This window comes from Gouania willdenowi, chromosome 6 (assembly GCF_900634775.1).
Source record: "Gouania willdenowi chromosome 6, fGouWil2.1, whole genome shotgun sequence".
NCBI lineage: Eukaryota > Metazoa > Chordata > Actinopteri > Blenniiformes > Gobiesocidae > Gouania > Gouania willdenowi.
In genome coordinates this window covers 60,158,941-60,180,164 of record NC_041049.1, presented here as the reverse complement: position 1 = coordinate 60,180,164, position 21,224 = coordinate 60,158,941, and the positions used below count along the sequence as shown (strand labels likewise).

At 36.6% G+C, this 21,224-nt stretch overlaps 1 protein-coding gene across 2 annotated transcripts; it reads right to left on the bottom strand.

The window, feature by feature from the left end:
• Positions 1-517: 517 nt before the first annotated feature.
• Positions 518-19,693, bottom strand: pidd1 (p53-induced death domain protein 1). Of its 2 annotated transcripts, none has more exons than XM_028451763.1 (15): positions 18,869-19,693; positions 16,759-17,172; positions 15,444-15,596; positions 15,299-15,350; positions 14,052-14,253; positions 12,421-12,564; positions 11,449-11,622; positions 11,076-11,223; positions 10,413-10,548; positions 9,086-9,236; positions 6,985-7,108; positions 6,786-6,901; positions 5,359-5,466; positions 3,830-4,026; positions 518-1,073 (listed from the first exon to the last, which is right to left on the bottom strand). In XM_028451763.1, exons 1-15 carry the CDS (start codon positions 19,389-19,391, stop codon positions 815-817), a joined length of 2,901 nt encoding a protein of 966 aa, XP_028307564.1. In that variant the 5' UTR covers positions 19,392-19,693; the 3' UTR covers positions 518-814. The 2 variants fall into 2 exon arrangements, with proteins under 2 accessions (XP_028307564.1, XP_028307565.1); XM_028451764.1 differs by having other exon boundaries at positions 6,985-7,078.
• Positions 19,694-21,224: the final 1,531 nt, after the last annotated feature.

Here is a 21,224-nt window from a genome sequence, read left to right as displayed (position 1 = left end):
TATTTTTTGTTAAGTGCTTTGAGATGACTTTGTTGTGATTTGCGCTATATAAATAAAGTTTAATTGAATTGAATTGAATTTATTTCAGATTTTAGTGAATACGCCCAATACTGTCTTCATTACTTTTTAAATGATTGTAATTATTGTCATTTGTTTTTTGTGGCATCCAGTGTGGACAGCAAAATAAGAATTTCATTGTACGGGGAAACATGTTAATACACACTTTGAATCGCTCTTGAAACTCACATGATCAAAATGTATATCAGATCATTAATACGGGGGAGGGGGTTGTCTTCATTAATGGCTTTGTCTGTGGTTTTGTCAGTTTTTAATCATTTTGTGTGTTTTTGGAGTCATTATGTGTGTTTTTGTCATTTTTCTGTCATTTTCTGCATTAATCTTGTCAATTTGTGCATTTTTTGAGTCACTTTTCTGTATTTTCCTGTCATTTTTTGTAATTTTGTTGACAGTTTGTGTGTCTTTGGAGCTATTCTGTAATGTGGTTGTTATGTCTGTCTTTGTCATTTTCTGTTTTACGAGTCATTTTGTGTGTGTTTTTGCATATTTTGCTGTCAATTTGTGTGTTTTGGGAGTTATTTTGTGCATTATGTTTGGCTTAATATTCCTTCCAACTTCTTGAAACAAAATCTTTAGGGATTTGTTTTGGCGGCCACTCAAAATTAGACCAAGGGCCACATGTGGCCCCCGGACCGCCAGTTGCCTATGTCTGCTGTAGCAGGTTGCTTGGCTAACATGAACAGTGTTTTTCGTTGAGAGAAGTCTACAGTAAACAGAGCAGTTACTCAAGTGCAGGTCAGCTATCTGTGCTCAGTGTGGGCGTGGCCTCCTGCTGCGTCTCCCTGTGGGCGGAGCTCTCTGCCTCCAGGCCAACCTTCCTCAGAGACTCACAGTATTTTCTCTTTCCTATATCCACGATATCTTGTATCTCCTCGGCCACATCCGTCCTGCCGCTCTCTATCATCGCAGCCACCAGCCTGGCCACGCCCCCTGGCCCTCCTCTCCTCTGGGCCCAAAGAAATAACATGTCCAGCACCAGAGCCTCCAGGTTGTCCCTGGAAAACACATATTTGATAATTGTAATTGGCATTAAATTCCTAAAAAAAAAAAATGTCTATGGTTTACACACAGTACGTAGTTAACAATCATTAAAATACGTTTCATATCAAGTTTACATGTCACTTTTCTTTAAAATCTTTTTATGATAAAAAATAAATAAAAAGGAAATCAAAGGTTATACTGACAGATAAAAGGCTCAGACATCCACACCACAAAAATTAATATTAATACTGTCATTGATCAGGAAGCCTAACAAGGTAACCAAGAGATGAAAAACTAATTTGATTAAATTAGATGAGCACATTTTAGATAATATACAAATTAGATAATTATTTTTGTATATTCTAAAGCTGATCCAAGACATGGGTCAAAACTGGCCCATTAACGCGAGAGATGCTTATACAATACAATATACACAATAGGAAGTTGCACCCACAGTCAGGAAGTAGCAGCCCCAGGAATTAAGTGGATACGGAAATTTGTGTGCAATACACAATAACTAATAATGCATTGAGACAAATATGCACGCAACTGAAAATATGCACACAGTGAACAATATATACATAAAAAGCACATATTTACAACAAAATGTCATTTATGTTTTGTACACAGCCACTGCATACAATACTAGACATCTATTGATTATCAACTAAAGGTGTAAAACCTTTGTTTAAGCATAAAAAGTCTAATGACCTTGAGAATAAAAGATTATGAAGCACCTTTACCCAGTGGCACAAAACAGAAGAGAATAGACACATGTAGAAGATGGACAGATTAGATGTAGAATCTACTGTTGTAAATGTACAATAAAAACACACTCAGCACACGTCATTGATGCATCAACAGTCACATCTACTGTGACCTTCTTCCTACGTCACATTTACGTCATCAGACACAATGCGTTGTTTAACGTCATGTTTTTTTTTCCCTCCTTCCCTGCGTGTGTCTCGGGATTTACAGAGCATGGGGAGAACGAGTGGTGGGGTTTGATGGCAGATGAGCATCAGCATGTGTGTGTGTGTGTGTGTGTGTGTGTGTGTGTGTGTTTAATCTGCTGCAGTGGCCTAGATGCTTCAGAGAAGGCTGACAGTGCAGATTATCAGCATCCAAAGAGCTGCTTTTGGTCTGGTTACACGTCAGTGTAGTTCATCTTGTTCGTGCTCAGGGAATTCATTGAAAAGTATGTCAGGTTTTTGACATTAAGGGATTTAGAAAAATAGATTGAACTGAGTTAGCCCTTAAATAAACATGTGAGTTGACGTGTCATTTTGTAGTTTTTAAAGCTATAAATGAAGTTGAATAATGACAAAAAGAAGAAAAAAACACACCATTTTAAAGTTGTTTATAAAATACTAAATAATATAAAATAAAAAAAACCCACCATAAGTCTTGAAATTAGTAATAAAATTATTGATAAAAAGAAAAAAAAACTACTCAACAAAATTTCACAGATTTCTAAGAAATGTAATATTTTTCATTAGCACATTTTAGTGCAGAGGTACATACATCCACTATTTTTTAATTAATTATGAATTCATTGTGTGATTATTTCGTTTTTAAAGCCATAAATCTAGTTGAATCGTGACAAAAACCCACCAATATAAAGGCTATTTAATAAATAAATAAATAAATAAATAAATAAATACATCTTCAGACCATCATAGGTCTTGAAATTAGTCATTAAGTTATAGGGGGAAAAAAAAAAAACACTCAACAAAATTTCCTAGATTATATTTCAGTGCTGAAATATGTACAGTATGTCCACTAATTATTAATTCATTAATTAATTGTGTAATTATTTTGTTTTTAAATCCATAAATGAAGTACAATCAATACAAAACCCCACCAATATAAAGGTTGTTAAAAAAACAAAACAAAATTTAAAAAAAATTCTAATAAGATTATTTTTCATTAGCACATTTCAGTGCTGAGGTACATACATCCACTAGTTATTATTTAATTATTAATGTAATTAATATTGTATCATTATTTAGTTTTTAAAGCCATAAATGAAGTTGAATCATTACAAAAACCCACAAATGTAAAGGTTATTTAAAAAAAAATAATAATAATGAAAAAAAAAAAAGAAACTTAGAAATTAGTAATGAAATTATTGGAAAAAAATAACTCAACAAAATTTCATAGATTTCTAATAGATTGGTTGTTTTTCATTAGCACATTTCAGTGCTGAGGTACGTATGTCCACTAATTGTTAATAAATTATCAATTAAATTAAATAGTAATTAATTGTGTAATTATGTTGTTTTTAAAGCAATAGATGTAGTTGAATTACTACAAAAACCCACCAATTTAAAGGTTATTTTAAAAAACAATTTAAAAACATAAAAAACTTCAGACCATCATCGGTCTTGAAATTACTATATATATATATATATATATATATATATATATATATACATATATATATATATATATATATATATATATATATATATATATTACACTCAACAAAATTTGATAGATTTCTAATAGATTGATAATATTTCAGTGCTGAGGTACGTATGTCCACATTTATGCAGACATGAAAGATGGATGAACAATGAATGTCGTATGAGGTCAGTTGGTAAATTAAAATACAGTGCTATCAAATGGATGGATGGATGGATGACAGATTAATGATGATTGGATGACAAATAAACAGAAAAGGTATGGAAAATGTAAAAAAAAAAAGATGAAAAAACATTAAATTTTTCTGAGTTATGGAGGTTAAATCCATGAACATAATAACTACCGGTTCTTGTACTGAATGCGATCCAGTTCTGCGTAGCTCAAACCCAGATGGATGCCGATGACTCTCCAGTCGTGTCCGATCTGCAGAGAGATGGACAGCAGGTTGGCCTCTGTCAGGTAGCCAGTCTCTGGGTCTCCCAGGTTCAGAGGAGGATACTGGTTCTCCTCTATGATGAAGGTATTCTCAGAGTTACGAGCCTAGAAAATAAAATGCACTATTACAGTATCATCATCAACTAATAACAAACTAAACTCATTTCAACATATCAGACAAAATCCAATCAGAACTGGTATGAACATGTGGAAATTGATCACATCAAATCTGTCTGTGTGTAAATACTAATATTATTAGCGTTGCATACAGTATCAGGTTGATAAAAAACTAGTTTAATCTTTTTTAAAAAAGCATAAACTCTTCTGATAATTCCAGAAAGTTAATTTTGTCTTCCTTTTTGCTTAAAAGCTTTCCTTATGAGAGAACATTAAGGAATATCACCTCTGAGGAAGACTGGCAGTTGACAGTCGAAACATGTCAGGAGACAAAATTTCCTGAAAAACCTAGTCTGAAAAAATGAAAATGTTAACATATAAATTATTTGGCTTTATATTTTAGTCTATGTAACAGATTTAGTCGACTAAAATCTAATGAAACCAGGAAAGAACTTATATAGTCCCTTTGACTAAATTTGGACTTAAAATATAGTCCAAAGTAAAGTAACTCATTACATTTCTACACCCAACTGTTACTGAGTAAATTATACTTTTTTGTTTTAAAATCATCAACACACATTGTAAAATTACAAAAAATGAAATGACCAGACAACAATCACATGCATCACATCATAGTCGACCAATCAGATTAAACGTAATGCATCACATCATAGCCGACGAAATCAGATTAAACGTAATACATCACATCATAGCCAGCCAATCAGATTAAATGTAATGCATCACATCACAGCCGACCAATCAGATTAAACGTAATGCATCACATCACAGCCGACCAATCAGATTAAACGTATTGCATCACATCATAGCCGATCAATCAGATTAAACGTATTGCATCACATCATAGTCGACCAATCAGATTAAACGTAATGCATCACATCATAGCCGATCAATCAGATTGAACGTTATGCACTCATCTATTTGTTCATGTTATGAATTTAATATTAATAATAATAAAAACAACAGTAAAAAATGTGCTTTGGATTAGGGCTAGGCAAAAAATCGATTTCATCGATTTATCAAATTTGTAGATAGAAACAATTTTTATTTTGCAAATTCCAAGTTTTAAAAAAAGAAAAGATTCTTTTCTATTTTTTTCCCACCAGTTTTTTGGGACTTTTTCGTGTTCCGTCCATGTGGGTTACCGTAGTGTGATGTGTTTACCCTTTGAGTAGGCTATATGTTTAATTTTTTATTCCCAATTCCCCTATTTTTTTTTTTTAGGCAAAATCGCCCAGCCCTACTTTGGATGCTTATCAAGCTTGTAAGCGTTGAAGAAAAGTATAAATCCTGTGGACTGACTGGAAGTCTTAGTGGTAACGTTGTGAGCCACTGCTTGTCTGGTCCTTTCCTCCTCCTGGAAACTTCCTCTGGAAATTCAGCTGGAACGTCCCCTCGATAAAACGACACCTGGGATTTAGACGGAAAGAAACGTTAAGGAGAAACTCTAATGCCTTCAAGGAACAGCTTTAATTCCAGAAAGTAGGGGTGGGGGGAAAAAATCAATTCACATAAGAACACCATTCTAATCATCCACAATTCATTTTTTCTTTCTTTTATTGCAAGTCAAACAATACAAGTAAAAACACAAAACAAAAAAAAGCAGTTAAACAACTCTTGTAGTCAGAGAGATGAGACTTACTTATGGAAAAAAGGGGCAGCTGGCCTAAGCTTTTAATTCGACAATTTTATTTATGCAAGTTATTTCTTGTACAGTAAGTAAGTTTTTATTTGTTTAGCATGAATAAATGTTACATTCATTGTCTTAAGTTTGCCTTTGTGTGATTACGTCATTGGAATCAGTTTATCTAAAATGATCTTCAACAAACTGTATTGTTTTGATGCCATATTTTGCCTTAACAGACTATGCATTGTATCAGTTTTTGAATCAAGAATCGATTTTGAATCGAATCGTGACTCTAAGAATCAGAATCGAGTCGTGAGACACCCAAAGATTCACATCCCTACCAGAAAGTTCTTTTTGAATAATATGTTAAGGTTTCATTTACTCAGACAACTGTTTTCAGCAAATTTACTTTGATCTCTTGACATGTTTCGATTGTCAACTGCCAGTCTTCTTCAGAGGCGTCTACTGATCGCTTTGATGTTTCCTTGACTTCAGCAGAATAATTCCAGCAAGGCTTGTTTCGACTGTCAATCTTTAATATAGATAGATAGATAGATAGATAGATAGATAGATAGATAGATAGATAGATAGATAGATAGATAGATAGGATTGCTTTATTGATCCCGCAGTGGGGAATTTTATTGTCATGGCAGCTCACATCAGAAACATACCGTATATGAAACATATTTTAATAAATATTAACTACATGTATGTAGAACTGTACATAGAACTGTAACAAGGTTCCCCAGTTTTGCAGTAAATCATAAATGACACTTTTCTATAGAATTTTTATGGCAATTACATGTACAAAGTCAATTAAATGACCTCAATTACAATTTAATTAATTACGACAACAAAATATTTCTAAAATTACAATTACAATTATGCCATATTTGTAATTAATTATCAATTACACGATTACAATTATAATTGACCCCAACCCTGACCTGTGAAAGCGAAATCTATTAAGGCTTGGCTATGCTGTAAAACATACAACACAACCAGCACACGTTATTTTCATGGTGTGTGATATTTAAAAGCATGCAGCACAAATACAGAGAGATACTGTAACTCAGTGGTTAATGTAATATTATTCTCTTACCTGTCCTCTCACTGATCCTTTGTGACCCTGAGCTGCACAGATGTAAACCTCCTTCAGATTATTCATGGCGGAGTAAAACACAAAACAAAGCCTCCCCTCGATGCAATCCGGTCTGTCTGGAGAACACACGACACGACGCACACTGACATCAGCTCTAGACGTTACTGTTGTTAAACACAGAGAGGATTTTACTCCCGACCTGTGGTGACGTCTAAGCCCCTCTCAAAGCCAGCAAAGAACTGTTCTCCTTCCAGCAGATCACACAGGTCTGAGGGCTGAGGGCCGTCATATTTCTGTGACAGAGACTGAACTCTGTTATCAACCTGTGCAACAAACCATCGACTTTAAATCAGGGAGGAGTCACCAAATGTTCAAAGGATCAATACAGATCCCCATGGAGACGGAAGTTTCTCATTTCTGAGAAAAGTCAATGGTCCTCATTTATCAACAGTTCGTGCGTTCAGATCTGAGTGCCCACTAGGGCTGGATGATTTTGCCTAAAAAAAAATCTCAGATTTTTTGAAGAAAAATTCGATTTTCGATAAAATTTTCAATTTTTTTTTTAATTCACTTAAAAATAACTACAGACATCAGATATATTGTCAAAAGTGCAACTTTATTGCTGTGATTGTTAAAATCCATAGAACAAACCCTATTCAACTATTACAAGCTTTAACCCAGGTTTAAGAAAAAATGCAACAGAAACTTCACAGTAGCTTCAATTTTCTGATTAAGAAATCAGATAACTATATATTTTATAACATATAACATTATAATTAAAAAAATAATAAACTCTTCCCTTAGCATCTCAGCATAGTGCAAATAAAAAATTGAACATGCCTGTGGCGCACATACAAAACAAAGAGGGGGCTGGCTCACATCGGAACGCAACAAAGTCCGAAAATACTGTGGTGGGAAAAAAGAAAAATATTTAAAAATATATATATATAAATATATATTTTTTTTAACTCAAATTTGCAAAATTAAAATCGTTTTAATCTACAAATTTGATTAACCGATTAAATACATTTTTTGCCCAGCCCTAGCACCCACTCATTCATATGCATGAAGGCCCCAAAATAGCCTGTTTTTAGGAGCTCTCTGAAAGTGACTTTTCAGAGGCTAAAACTCCAAAAAACAGACGCGTTTGGGAAAATAAACCTCAAATAATATGTTGTTGGGGTTCTTAGAACAAATGGAGATGGGTGAAAAATAGCATAATACTGGACCTTTAATGTGAATGTGTTTTCTGCAGCGTGCGGACACTGAGGCCGGTACACAACATATATTTCTTTGTCTCTCCAGAATCTCTGCCCTGATATGAGGGGAGTGTGTGTGTAAACGGGCTTGTGCTCGCCAGCCTGACTCGTCCACTGTTTCTTCACCACAGTGTAAAGAATTGATTTCCTCAAATAACAGGGATTTACGATTTTACACCATGGATGAGAAACATTTCATTCAAACCAACATTAGGTATTGGTTATATTAACTGTTGAGAATATGAATTTAAACCTCAGCCTGAGTCCGCTCCAATAAGGAAACGCTGTTCAGTGCCTCCGTTATTCTCTTCCACAGAGCGTTTAAATGAGCTCCTTAAATTCCAGTTCACACTACCGAAAAGCACATCTTTGTTTTCCTTCATCTCATCTGTGAGGATGATGATTTTCATCTCGGAAGTGTTTATTTTCTTGCCAGTGTTTGTTTGACCTAAGTAGGCGGGGCCTCCTAACTTGGAATATTTGAGGTTGTAACATCCATCTTCATACCCGCTTATTCCCATTTTAACAGGGTCGCGGGGGTCTCATAGGGCGCTGGGCGGGGGTACACCCTGGACAGGGCGCCAGTCCATCACAGGGCAACACAGACACAGACAACCATTCACTCTCTCATTCACTCCTATGGGCAATTTAGAGACTCCAATCAACCATACAGTCATGTTTTTGGATTGTGGGAGGAAGCCGGAGTACCCGGAGAAAACCCACGCAGCACGGGGACAACATGCAAACTCCACACAGAAAGGACCCAAGTCCACCCCAGGGCTTGAACCCAGGACCTTCTTGCTGTGAGGCGGACGTGCTAACCACTAAGCCACCGTGTGCCCTAGGTTGTGACATGTTAATGACAATCAAATTCAGCCGCCGCATTTATATATAAATATATTTATAAATCACACTTTGCACCCGTTTTCACACAAGGTTGATAAATGAGGGCCAATGTGATGTGATAGGAGATATTAAAGAACTCATACTTAATGCACTATAAACAAAACCAAGTAAAATGAAAAAATAAATGTCACAAACCAATGTGTCCGGTAGACATTGAAGTAGGACTTGTGATGGATCCGTTTTCCTCTGAAGCACCAGGAATCGAACTCTGAACTGTTTGAGCTTTTGATAGACCTTCCTGACCACTCCGCTCACACACCTCTGTGTGGTGTACCAGAGCCAGTACCTGGAAGACACCAGAGAGAATAAAACTCATTAACATTAACAAAAAAAGAAGGCATTTATCGTAAAAAAAAAAAAAAAAAAAAAAAAAAAAAAAAAAAAAAAACAGCATAAACCAAATATAACCAACAGAAACTGAGTGCAGGATACTTCCCTTTATAAAGGAGAAAAAATAGGACCAATTGATAGATATATACATATATGTATCATGTGTAATATGATATGTACAAATAGCTATCATATTTTTTGCCAGATCAAAAACATAAATGAACAAATAAACAAACAAAAAGTAACATATAAATAAATAACCTTACGCAGAGTGCATTAGTCAAATTCAATTTTATATGTATTATTTGTTTGATTGTTCTAATAGAAAGACATTATCCTTTAGAAACAACTGTATAATATATATATTTTTTAATTTTAAATCAGTTTCTCAAATGGGGGTACGTGTACCCCTAGGGGTACCCAGTGGTACTACAGGGGGTACTTGAGAGAGAGAGAGAGAGAGAGAGAGAGAGAGAGAAAATTAACAAAGTGTAGGTCTTGGTCCTACACCAGGTGTGAAATGACTGGAAACTATTGAATAAATCTATTCAGGAGGCACTAAATCAGTGTTTTCCAACCGTAGGGTTGGGATCCCATGTGGGGTCGCCTGGATTTTAAATCGGGTAGATTTTTAAATTATTATTATTTTTTGAAAAAATGAAAACAACACACAATCTTAAACAACTGTATTTCTATACTTTGAATCTAGTCAAAAGAAAATCCAGTAAAAAGCTCAAACATGATCAAAAACTAATTCTAGAAAAAAAAAATGCCTTTGGGGTCGCCAGAAATTCTTGATATGAAAATGGGGTCACGATCCAAAACAGGTTGAGAACCACTGCATTAAATACTGTTTCTTTCACCTATTTACAAAATGAGATTATTTAAAATGTGTGTTATTACTCATTCATTCCATCATTATGTTCTATAGATGTTTTTAAATAGTTTTCTAAGCAAAAAGTTGTTGGAAAAAGGGGGGCTTGGGTTCAGAAATAAGAGAAAGGGGGGACTTCAGCCAAAAAAGTTTGAGAACCACTGCTTTAAATGATTTGAGTGAGTGTTTCTGCTAGGACTGCGGACAGAAATGGTTTGGGTTATCATACCATAAAATGTTAAATCCACACACACTCACCAGGAGAAGTGTGTGACGTAGAACACGGCGTATAAATGAGTGACACACAGAGAAACTTGTGATGTGACGTCAGCCCAGGTTTGAGCTGCAGGATCTCCATGAAACAGATGCAAACAGGACAAATCCACCGTGTGGCCTGCAGACGTACAACATGTGTTATTATTCAAGCATTTATATTTATTATTATTTACTGTAGTAAAATTTTAGTTCTATTATTAATTGGGAAAACTGTTACAAACTTGTTCTTTTCACACGCCCAAATAAATCTCTGGTAAATTAGTGACGTTTCTGAGTCATGACTTCAGGTTACATGTGACTTGTAAACATGAGTATGGTGTAGGGCTGGACGATATCAACCAAAACTCATATCTCGACATTTTTTCGCAAAATGGCGATATACAATATAAATCTCAATATTCAAAATTCAATAAAGTCTGAACCTGAAAGATGAATCTGGGTTAAATTAGCTGATAAAAAATGCCACACAGGCACATTTATTAACAAACAGCTGCACAATATGTTCCACTTTCTGCTTTTTCTCCACTAAAGGACAGCACGTGTGAGTGAGTTCTGCAGTGTGGCTTGTTTAGATGAAGGTCTGAAGGGTTACGACGCACAGTAATCCATCTAACTGTGCGACTAAAGCAGAATGCCATGTTGTACCTGTGACACCGGACGGTAAAGGGATCTGAACCTTAACTTGTTCTAAAAAATGCAAACTGGGATTCTGTGTGAGACAGAGGAGGGGGCTGACTCTGGCTTCTGGGTCCCCACACAGATCCCGCACATCCTGCACAGACACCTGCAGCACCTACACACACGCACACACACACACACACACACACACACACACGCACACACACACACACACACACACACACACACACACACACACACACACACACACCATTGCACCATTTGTTATCTATTTGGTTTATTTTCATTTTTTTCAATTATTAGTTGTTTTCATTGCTGTAAATTCACTGCTGTTGTGTTTGTGTTCGAAACAAAATGTAATTAAATCAAATGAAATTACCTGTAGAGTTATGCTGCGAGTCTGCACAGTGGAATCGGGGGGAAAGGTGAGTTTGATCCCAGGGTCACAGCTGGAAACCAGAAGAGCTCCAGCTGCTGTAACAGAACAACTGTCCCTCGCTGGCCTCGACACGACTATGAACCAGGAAAAGTGGCTCACTGAGCAGCACGCCAGCTACAGGCAAAGCAACAGCTTATTAGTCAAAAATATAATATACATTTTAAGTCAGTATATGAATTCATTTGATGTTTTTTTTTTTGTAAATACAAGTTATTTTTGGTGCTCGAGTCATGTGACTTGGTTATTCTTTTTCACAATGTAAATAGTGATGTGACGCTGCACCCAGCAGTTCATGTGTGGTAGTGCAGAAAGATTTGATCATGAATTTACAACATTAACCTAAAAATGGTGATTTTGCATGACACGGTTCAGCCTCACAGAGATGAAAAAAGGAATAAATCAAGGCGGAGCAGCTTTTTTCTTCTAAATATGACGTTACATTTAATAATTTTACAGCAGTTTTACTGTGTTTTGGAATAAATGCTGGGATTCATTGGATTTTTGAATGTCTGAGGAAGATTTTGAGACCATTTTGGATGGAATACCTGGATTCAGTAAGACATGGCATTGCTTTAAAGGTGAGCAGTGCTGGCTTGTTTATGTCGCCATAATTGTAGTTGTGTTTTAGAACGGTTTATATATATTTATATACACACACACACACATATATATGTAAATCTATATTTTCCTATGCAACATACAGTACACAGCATGGCTGTCAAAAAAAAGTTTCTTTCAAAATGAAAGACAAGTCCAATATGAGAGATATTAAGTATTTCAGCTGTCCACGACCCACCCAGTAAAGGTCCGCAACCCACTTTTGGGTCCCGACCCACCAGTTGAGAATTGCTGATTTAAAGCACTTAAACAACACATAAATATCATTGAGTATTAAAATGCCATGTGTCTCACCCTGGCTGTGCGTCTCCTGCTGTGGCTGTCACTGCCTTTTCTTCGCTCAGTGCACAAAGTGCTCCATGACTGTCTGTCAAACGTCCTCACAACCACCTCGCTCCCTTTCCTCGCCCGATGGTATGGCACACACACCTCCACAGGCTAGAAAAAAGGTAAACCTGAAATTATTCACAACATATTTGTAGAAAAAGCAGATTTACAATAATACAATGCAAGAAGGAGTTGTCTTTATATTTTCTTGCTTGCTTTTTTTTAAATATGCATTTTCAATAAACAGCCTATACCAACACAAAAACACACTGTATATCAGTCTAAGGAGTTCATCTATGGAACCGTTGCAGTAGGGCTGCACAATCAATCAAATTTTAATCGTGATCACAATTTTGGTTGCCAGGATTAAAGAAACCTGATCGTTGGCAATATTTACATTTAAAATACGGGCTCTGCACTCTGTAATAGTGTATTTATTTAGTTAACCTTTGATACATTTTAAATTCTTGGATTAAATTATATTTCAATTATAATTCTTATTCAAAGCTTCATTTTGCACTATAAACTGTACACATATTGTTTGTTTAAATGTAGTGTAATGAAAACAGTTTTTTTTAAACATGTTTATTTGCAATTTATAACATACAAACAACTTAATGTAACAAAATAAAAAAAATAAAAACTATAATTTAACAAAGGGTAAACATAAAAACTGTTTACCAAGTGGAATAGTGGAATTTGCATTATTTCACTGATACTGATGCCCATGAGGGTCTGGTACCACAGTGTGTGCCAACACTGGGGGTTGTAAGTAACCAAAAAAAGTTGGAACACCTGTAAGAATTAGTAGCACCAGCTTTCAAGGCTGATTCATCCTCCATTGCAGCAGAACAGCTTTAAATTGTTAACCCACTTTGTGTTCCCTGACAAAGGCCTATTTGTATAATTCTGACATGTACATAATTTTTCAGTTTTAGGGTAAACAAACCTTTTTTTTTAACCTCTGGCTGTTCAGTACCTTTGTACCAATTCACAATAGTACCCAACTACCCCTACAAACCACAAACCCTGCCCAACACTTACAAACCACGCCCACATGTACTAATGCCAAATCAAATGTGACAAAGACAACTATATTACTCTATATATATAATGAAATATATATTTTTTTTTTTTTTAAATCGGTATAGAGTTTGCATCTGTATTATGAAATGAGTGTATACAAAGTAATTAATTAAAAAATAATTATTTTTGTGTAGTTGTATATTGCAATAATAATGTATGGTTGTCACAAAATCCCAAGACACACCCGGACTTGCCGGCACACCGTTTGGGAACCACTGCTCTACAGTGTACAGCCCGCCAGAAATCCAATAGAAGAAGAAGAAGGTGGAAGCGGTTGAGGTTAGTGGTAAGACATTGGCTCAGGGGGATCGATAGGGCGTATTTTGTAAGGGGGTGTGGTTTGTAAGGAGCGTGGTTTGTAACGGCTGTGGCTGCAGCTCGAACCTTCTACCATTTCAAGCAATTCATTAGACTTGAATTGCAATAGATAACTGGAAAAATTAGGGTGTTCTAAAACTTTTGACCGGTAGTGTATATATCATACAGCTCAATAAGCCATAATATTGTGACACCTTAATAAATGTCACTCCGTGTGGACAGAGCTCCAGAGGTCGACTCAGTAACACGTCGTGCTCTTCCAGACAAACCCACTTTCTCTCCGGCTTCCTCCAGGCCCACTTTAACCTGGTGTTTTTCATCAGGCACCCGGGGGGGAACACTAGCTCCGCCCCTCCTGGGATGAACACATGGCAGCCGGCCAAAGAGACGCAGAAACTGAAAACAAGAATTGAAGACCAGTAATAATTCACTAAGAAAAGACCAGTGTTAGAAGTAACGAGTTACTGTAGTATATACATTTTCAGTAACGCAGTAATATAACGCATTACTGAAACATCTGCACTGCAGAGTTATTATTTACATAATATAGATTAGTATGTTGGCAATTAAATATGTGGCCCTTGTAATAAAATATGTCTTAGTCTTAGGCATTTAAAAATCATTAAAAAAAAGATATTTTCTGTTTACAATAAATGTACTTGGTCTGTTAAAATTGTCTAAAATAATTGTTCTTTGTTACGTTATTAAACCAGATTGAGATTCTGAGACCCCAGTCATTTGATGACTACTGATTGACTGTTTTTGTAACTTAATGTATTTGTACGCTGTCTCAATAAATGAATCAATGTAATGAAGTGAATGTTGTATTCCTGGAGGATATTTTTGTCAGACATGATTATATGTTTACATTGTTAAATAAGAATACGTTAAGGTGCTGACGAGTGATTCAAAGGTCAATAAAATATTATAAGGAAAAAGCAAATGTTTTGTAGACATTAATCTGTAATGCTATCAATGTAGTAAGATTAGTATTTTAAAATAGCTTAACTTAACCTAAATGTGCGATTAGATAAAAGTAACTTAAAGTAGTGTAACTCAGTTCCATTTTGGAGATGGTAATAATGTTATACCATATGTTAGACCATACCAGTAATGTTTTTATCTTTTTTTGGTCATGTTGTTGTTGATGTAATGTGTTTGTTGCTGATTTTAAATCTTTTTACTGATGATTTTAAATGTTTTTTCCGCTGATTTTAATGTTCTTGTTGATTTTTAGGCTGTTGAATGTTTTCTGCTGCACTTTTTGATCATGTTAATTGCCTTGTGTATGAAATGTGCTATATAAATATGTTACATTTTTATGCTTGTAACTAGTAATGTAAAATGTATTACAATTTTAAAGTAACTTGCCCAACACTAGAAATGACGGTACTATCATTAACAACAATAAAAAGAGGATTATAGCCGCACACTACTGTACCTGTGCTGGTTAAACCTGAGGTGCAACTCGGGAATTCGTTTTTTCGTTTGATCTGGTGAGAAAACAGTGAGACTTTAGTTTGGTATGACAGTCGCTGATGTAAACACTGATGTAAAGTATTCAGGGACTCTGATTGGCTGCTCACCAGGTGCAACAGGAAGAGGTGGGGGTGTGGGGGGTTTTCCCAAAGGATTGTCACGAGCATCTATTTTCAGATGAGGCAGGTTGTTCACACAGGGTGGGATGAGGCGGAGGTCGTTGCTGTAGATGATGAGTTCTCTGAGTGAACGAAGAAAACCTGAACACACAGAGGTCAGATGATTACACTCAATTACAATTACGTCTTCAATTGTCCATGTTCAATTACAACTCAATTACGATTACTAAAGTTCAATCACAATTATTAACCTTTTAATAAATAACCCTAATAAACGTAACCTTCCTCTTGTGTTAGCTTCCTGTTAGCATCTCTAATGCTAACGGGTCAGTTTGACTCATGTCCTAAATCAGCTGTAAAATATACTAATATATATGATCTGTCATCTAATTTGTTTCTCATCCCTTGGCTACCTTGTTAGGCTTCCTAATCAATTTAAAAAAATTAGTATTAATATTTAACAATTAACAATTGAAAGCTCTGAAGCTGCATGTGAGCATGTGCCTGCGTGCACATGCCTCTGCTGGAGGAGAACAACACTCACGGACACGGAGGCACGGTTAGCTTAGCATGTCGGCAGTAATACACAAAAAAAGAGAGCAAAGGATCACAATTTGTAATTCCTCTAATGCAGAAATAAGTCCTGGTGGAGCTGCAAACAAAACGCAACATTATTCACCATAAGAAACCACCACACCACTGAGTATGCAGCATTTAAAGCTAGAAATCAAGCTAATGCTAAAGCTCAGCTAGCGTGGAATTATTCTACAATATTCACTCATCATGACAGTAAAATAGACCATCCTAAGTCAATCTACGGCAGTAATTCCTCTCTCTTATCTTTATCTTTATTTTTTCTTTATCCTCAATCCGTTATTTATCCCTTATCCTTATATTTATCACTATTATTATTATTGCCACTGGATTGTGTTTTTGTTTTTTTGTTCCACGCACCGACTACTAAATTCCACGTTCTGTTTTTTTTTTTTTTAAACTGTGAAAATGCTGTGAACACCCGATTATGCATGAAGAAATAAAAAAACATCATAAACCATGAAACCATTAGAATTTAGAAAAATACCGTGATATACATCAAAATCCGTTTATAACTTCTCGAGTTATCGTGTACACAAACAGACACACAAACATGACGACCAACATACTTCCGAAACGTAATAAACAGAGCGTAAAACATAACCCTACCGCTCTGCGCTTTCTTTTTTCTGATTTCGATTTTTTGTTTTAATCACTGTTTTTGCTATTGTTGTTTTTACAGCCCCCCCACTCACCCTTAAACCCTTACCCATGCTCTCTGGTAGCTGTGTCAGCTTATTGTGGGAAAGCTCCAGCTTAACAAGCTGCTCCAGGGAACCGATCTCATCAGGGAGTTCCTGAAGGTTGTTATAAGACACATCTAATGACTCCAGGGCTTGTATCTGACCCATACTAGAGGGAAGAGACACCAGCTTGTTCCCCAGGAGAGAGAGGAATCTGAGGGAGGACAGTCGGCCGACATCAGGAGGTAAATGTGAGAGGTGATTGTGACAGAGGAGCAAAGAGGACAGAGAACGCAGCTGGAGCAGAGACGGAGGCAGGAAGGAGAGCTGGTTGAAGGACAGATCCAGATGCACCAGGTTAGAAAGAGAAGAAAAGGATGCGGGTAAGTTAGTGACCAAGCCAGGGAGGGGGTCACCCCGAGAGTCATGGAAACAGTGACCTGTAATCAAAAATTAAAAAAAAGCAGAACATTAGGCAAAAAACAGCACAAAATAACAGAAAAATGCATCATTCTTATGTGTTGAGTTGACCATTTGATACAGGCTGTACAGCAGAACATACAGATACATAAATCTTTTGACTGCATACATTATGTACAGCAAAATTGTAGTCAGAATTCTCAGCTTCCAGCAAAAAGAAAAATGGCTTGAATATGTCTTTTGAAAAAGTATAAACACAAAATTATTTAAATGTTAATATAAACATTCTAAAAAAAATGTACAAGCAGTGTCCAGTTATGCTGTTTTGAGGATGCAACAACAAATATATATTTTTTTGGATAATTTTACAATTAATAGAAAACATTTTTAAAATATTTGTTAAAAATTAATCTTTGCACCTATTCTCAATCTGAAATCAGAGGTCATTCGTCCAGTTTTAAAGTATTTACACTGGCTTCCAGTCAGCCTCAGAACAGACTTTAAAGTTCTGCTGCTGGTGTTTAAATGTGTAAATGATGTTTGGTCCAGAATACATCAGTGAGATGTTAGTCAGGAATGAACCCAGCAGGTCTCTCAGATCTATGGACACAGGTCAGAAAGTGGAGCCCAGAGTTCTCAGATCTATGGACACAGGTCAGGTAGTGGAGCCCAGAGTTCACAGTAAACATGGTGATGCTGATTTTAGTTGTTATGCTGCAAAGAAATGGAACAAAATGCCGCACAGCTGAAGTCAGCATCACGTGAAATTTTTTCTCTCCAAGGCGTACGACTGAGAGGGAGATTTTTAATCATATTATTGTTGATTTAAAGCTTTACTGCTGATTTTAATGTTCATATTGGTTTTAAAACTGTTAAAGCAGAACTAAGTAACTTTTAGGAAGCCTCCCGCTGCCCGCCTCACTGAAGCGGGATGGAGGAGCTGCTGCCTCGGGAGGTGCGGCGTAACCAAAAGGGACTTTTGGGGGAGGGGGGGGGGGGGGGTAGGTTAACTTCCTCCCTTTTTCTGTCTGCTTAGAGGTGTTCAACGTCACACTTCGAAACTCCTCTGCAAAGAGGAAATAGGACTTCCTACAGACTCATACCAAACCATCTAAATTTGAGGTAAACTTGTCTGTGACCTTTAAGCAAAAGCAGAAGTTGATTGTTAACCTGTCTCTAACCTTTGAGCAAACGCAAAAGTTGTTGCTAGGCCTCTACGCGAATGAACAGAGGTTATGCAGAAGTTAGGTAGTTAGGTAGCAACTAACCACAGACAGGCGGAGAAAGAGAAAGCAAGGGGGACGCATCTCTCCTTATTAGGAGTTTGTCATCAGACCCGTTTTTAGGGAACTTGCCTATTTGCCCACACCCCATCTACAGTATAAATGTTGTGGAGTTCTGCTGTTCGAGGAGGACTCGACACTAGCAGTCTGTCCTAAACAGGTCTGAAGAGTTCTCCCCAGCTGTGAATTTCTGTGTTCATCAAGGTCTTTATTAAAGCTGTCAAAATCGATCAGTAATTCTCTTGTTTCTTCACTTTTGCTGGAGCAGACACTTGCTGACCACTATGACCCTGTACAGAATTAAACAGGTACATTGAGTATTAAGGTTTTGTATTTAGAATATTCAACACAACATAAACATTTTTCTATAAAAAATACAACCTTTTAGGCATCAAAAGTAGATTAAAGGTACATAAATAAATAAGACAAATACCCCGAATAGCCAGAGAACGGAGAGCTGTAAGATGTTGAAGGACATCTAGAGAAGAATCCAGTCCAGTTTGGTCCTCAGAGCCGAGCCTCAGATACTGGAGCTTCTTCAGACGTTCTGGGTTTGAATCCCACAGCAGAGGAACAACAGCAGCTCCACCCAGGTACACGTCCAGGGTCAGACTGGTATCTGTCAAGATGGCTGAGAGCTCCACCTCAGGAGGTAGGGGTGGCGTTAGACACAGGGCAGAGGAAGAAGAGGAGGATGAAGATGGAGGGAGGATAGAGGAGGAGTGAGGGGAGGAACAGGGGCTCTGGAGGATGGAGGGATCACAGCTGGAGTCCTTCTCTGTGTGGCCTTCACATGAATCTCCACCTGTTGGTTCAGGTCCAGACCTTTGACCCAGGTGTTCTCCAGATGTGTGTGTGGTTCTACCTCTGTATCCAGATGTTAACTCCACCTCTCCATCCTCCAGGTTTCCTCCATCTTCATCAGATGATTCCTCTTCTTTGCTGCTTTTCTCCATTGAGAAGAACTATAGGACTGTTCTTCCTATTCTTACACTTACTTATACCTACAATAACCTGACATGACTGTCTTTTTTTTTTTTTAAACAAACATTAAAGTCCAAACGCACGGCGTTTTAGAAGTGGTTTAGTAAACATGTCCTCAATATCCGTGTAGAAGAAGCTTTGAATATTATCAGTGTAATAACACCATAATAACTCCATAATTTTAGGTTATTAACGTTATTTACCTACAGAGTAAATAGCCTTCACCAGTCCTCACCGCTGCACTTCTACTGCCTTCAGCAAAGATTGTTTTTAAAATCACAACCTCCGCGTCACGCTGCGGTGTTCGTTTTTAATTACGGCGTCTCCCGGTAAGGGCGGGGGCAGCCAGTCGCCCGTCTCTGTCTCACTCTGATCACCGCCTCTTCGGAAGATAAGGAAGTATAAACCGAGTGCTCCTTCAGGCACCGCCAAAGTTCCAACTCAGAGCGGGATCAAGTACCAACATATCCAGCTGACTGTTCACCACTCGGCCAGAGGGGGCGCTGTTAAACAGATTACCTGAATGAATGGTTACGAATGAGTAAATAAAGCTATATATTATAGATATCTACCATCTATAAGGGGGAATAAATTGCAGTACTTTTTGAGGCACAGCCATGAAGTCAGCAAAACGATGGTAAATTGTTTTATGAATCTGTGATAGCCACATTTATTTATTTATTCATCTGAATTATATCCACAGTTATCCATGAAGTTTGCTATTATTTGGGCCATAGTATAGAGTCATATTAAAGATATAAATCCGTAAATCAGAAATAAAATGGGTTAAAATGGTGGAAAGGGTGGTGAAATGGGATTCTAAAAACCACAGAAAAAGTGTTCAAAGTGTCAATATTGGAACAATTAGTTTAAACTGGCAAATAATGGGCATGAAAAATTATGACTGTGGTAATAGTGACAAAAATAAGCATAAAATACGGTGAAAAGAGGTTAAAAGTGACAATAATGGGTCAAAATATGTGACAATAGGTGAAAAAGTGGTGGAAAGGGTTTAAGTGCTGAAAATGTCTTGAAAGTGGAAAACATGTGCAGAAAAGGCATTGAAATTTGATGAAGAAGTGGCAGAAATTGGAGTAATGTAGTAATTAAAAGGAGCAAAAATATGGCAAGATAAAGTGATGAAAATAGGTTAAAATATGGCAATTTTGGTGTAGTTGCAGAAAAAGGGGTAAAATTGGCAAAAATGGGCTCAAAATGTTCAAAAAATATTCTTAGTTTCTTGAAGGCATCTGGCGACCCCCTCCCAAATGTCTCGCAACACAAAATGGGGTCCTGACCCCAAGGTTGAGAACTTCTGTTATATATGATTTGTTGTAGCCATATGATGAAGTTGAATTGGATTCAAGTACATTTATACAATTTATATATAAATTTGTCATAGACATAAGTGCAGTGATGCTATGCTATATTTTAAATCTAATACCAATTTCGGGTCTTGTTACACATCGAGCTCTTTAACTAGGCTGTTTTGAGGATATTTTGGCTACGGCTAAAACTGCTATCACTCAGTTGGAAGGTTTGCTCTAGTCTTTTTAAAAGTTTACATGTTCTTCCTTTGTGATTATTTGTGGGTGATCCAGTTACCTGTGTATATTTGTTTGGATGTGTTAGGACAAAGACGGTTAAGTGACTGTTTGTGACATACATTCAAACAAATAGACAAAAACTTATTAGATGTAGAAATAAAGATGCTCCAAAACTGCCATTTATGGTAGATACTGTAGGGAAAACTCATTTATATCTGTAAATGATAAAACAGGACAAAATATTGGAAGGACAGGCCT

What these genes read in the sequence shown, in the direction of transcription:
- pidd1 (XM_028451763.1), bottom strand. Translation starts at nt 19,391, where the DNA reads ATGGAGAAAAGCAGCAAAGAAGAGGAATCATCTGATGAAGATGGAGGA. An exon ending in CTCGCAGCATAACTCTACAG is followed by an intron (nt 11,224 to 11,448) that starts GTAATTTCATTT and finishes GCGTGTGTGTAG; the next exon opens with GTGCTGCAGGTGTCTGTGCA. An exon ending in CGCATTCAGTACAAGAACCG is followed by an intron (nt 1,074 to 3,829) that starts GTAGTTATTATG and finishes TGTGTTTTCCAG; the next exon opens with GGACAACCTGGAGGCTCTGG.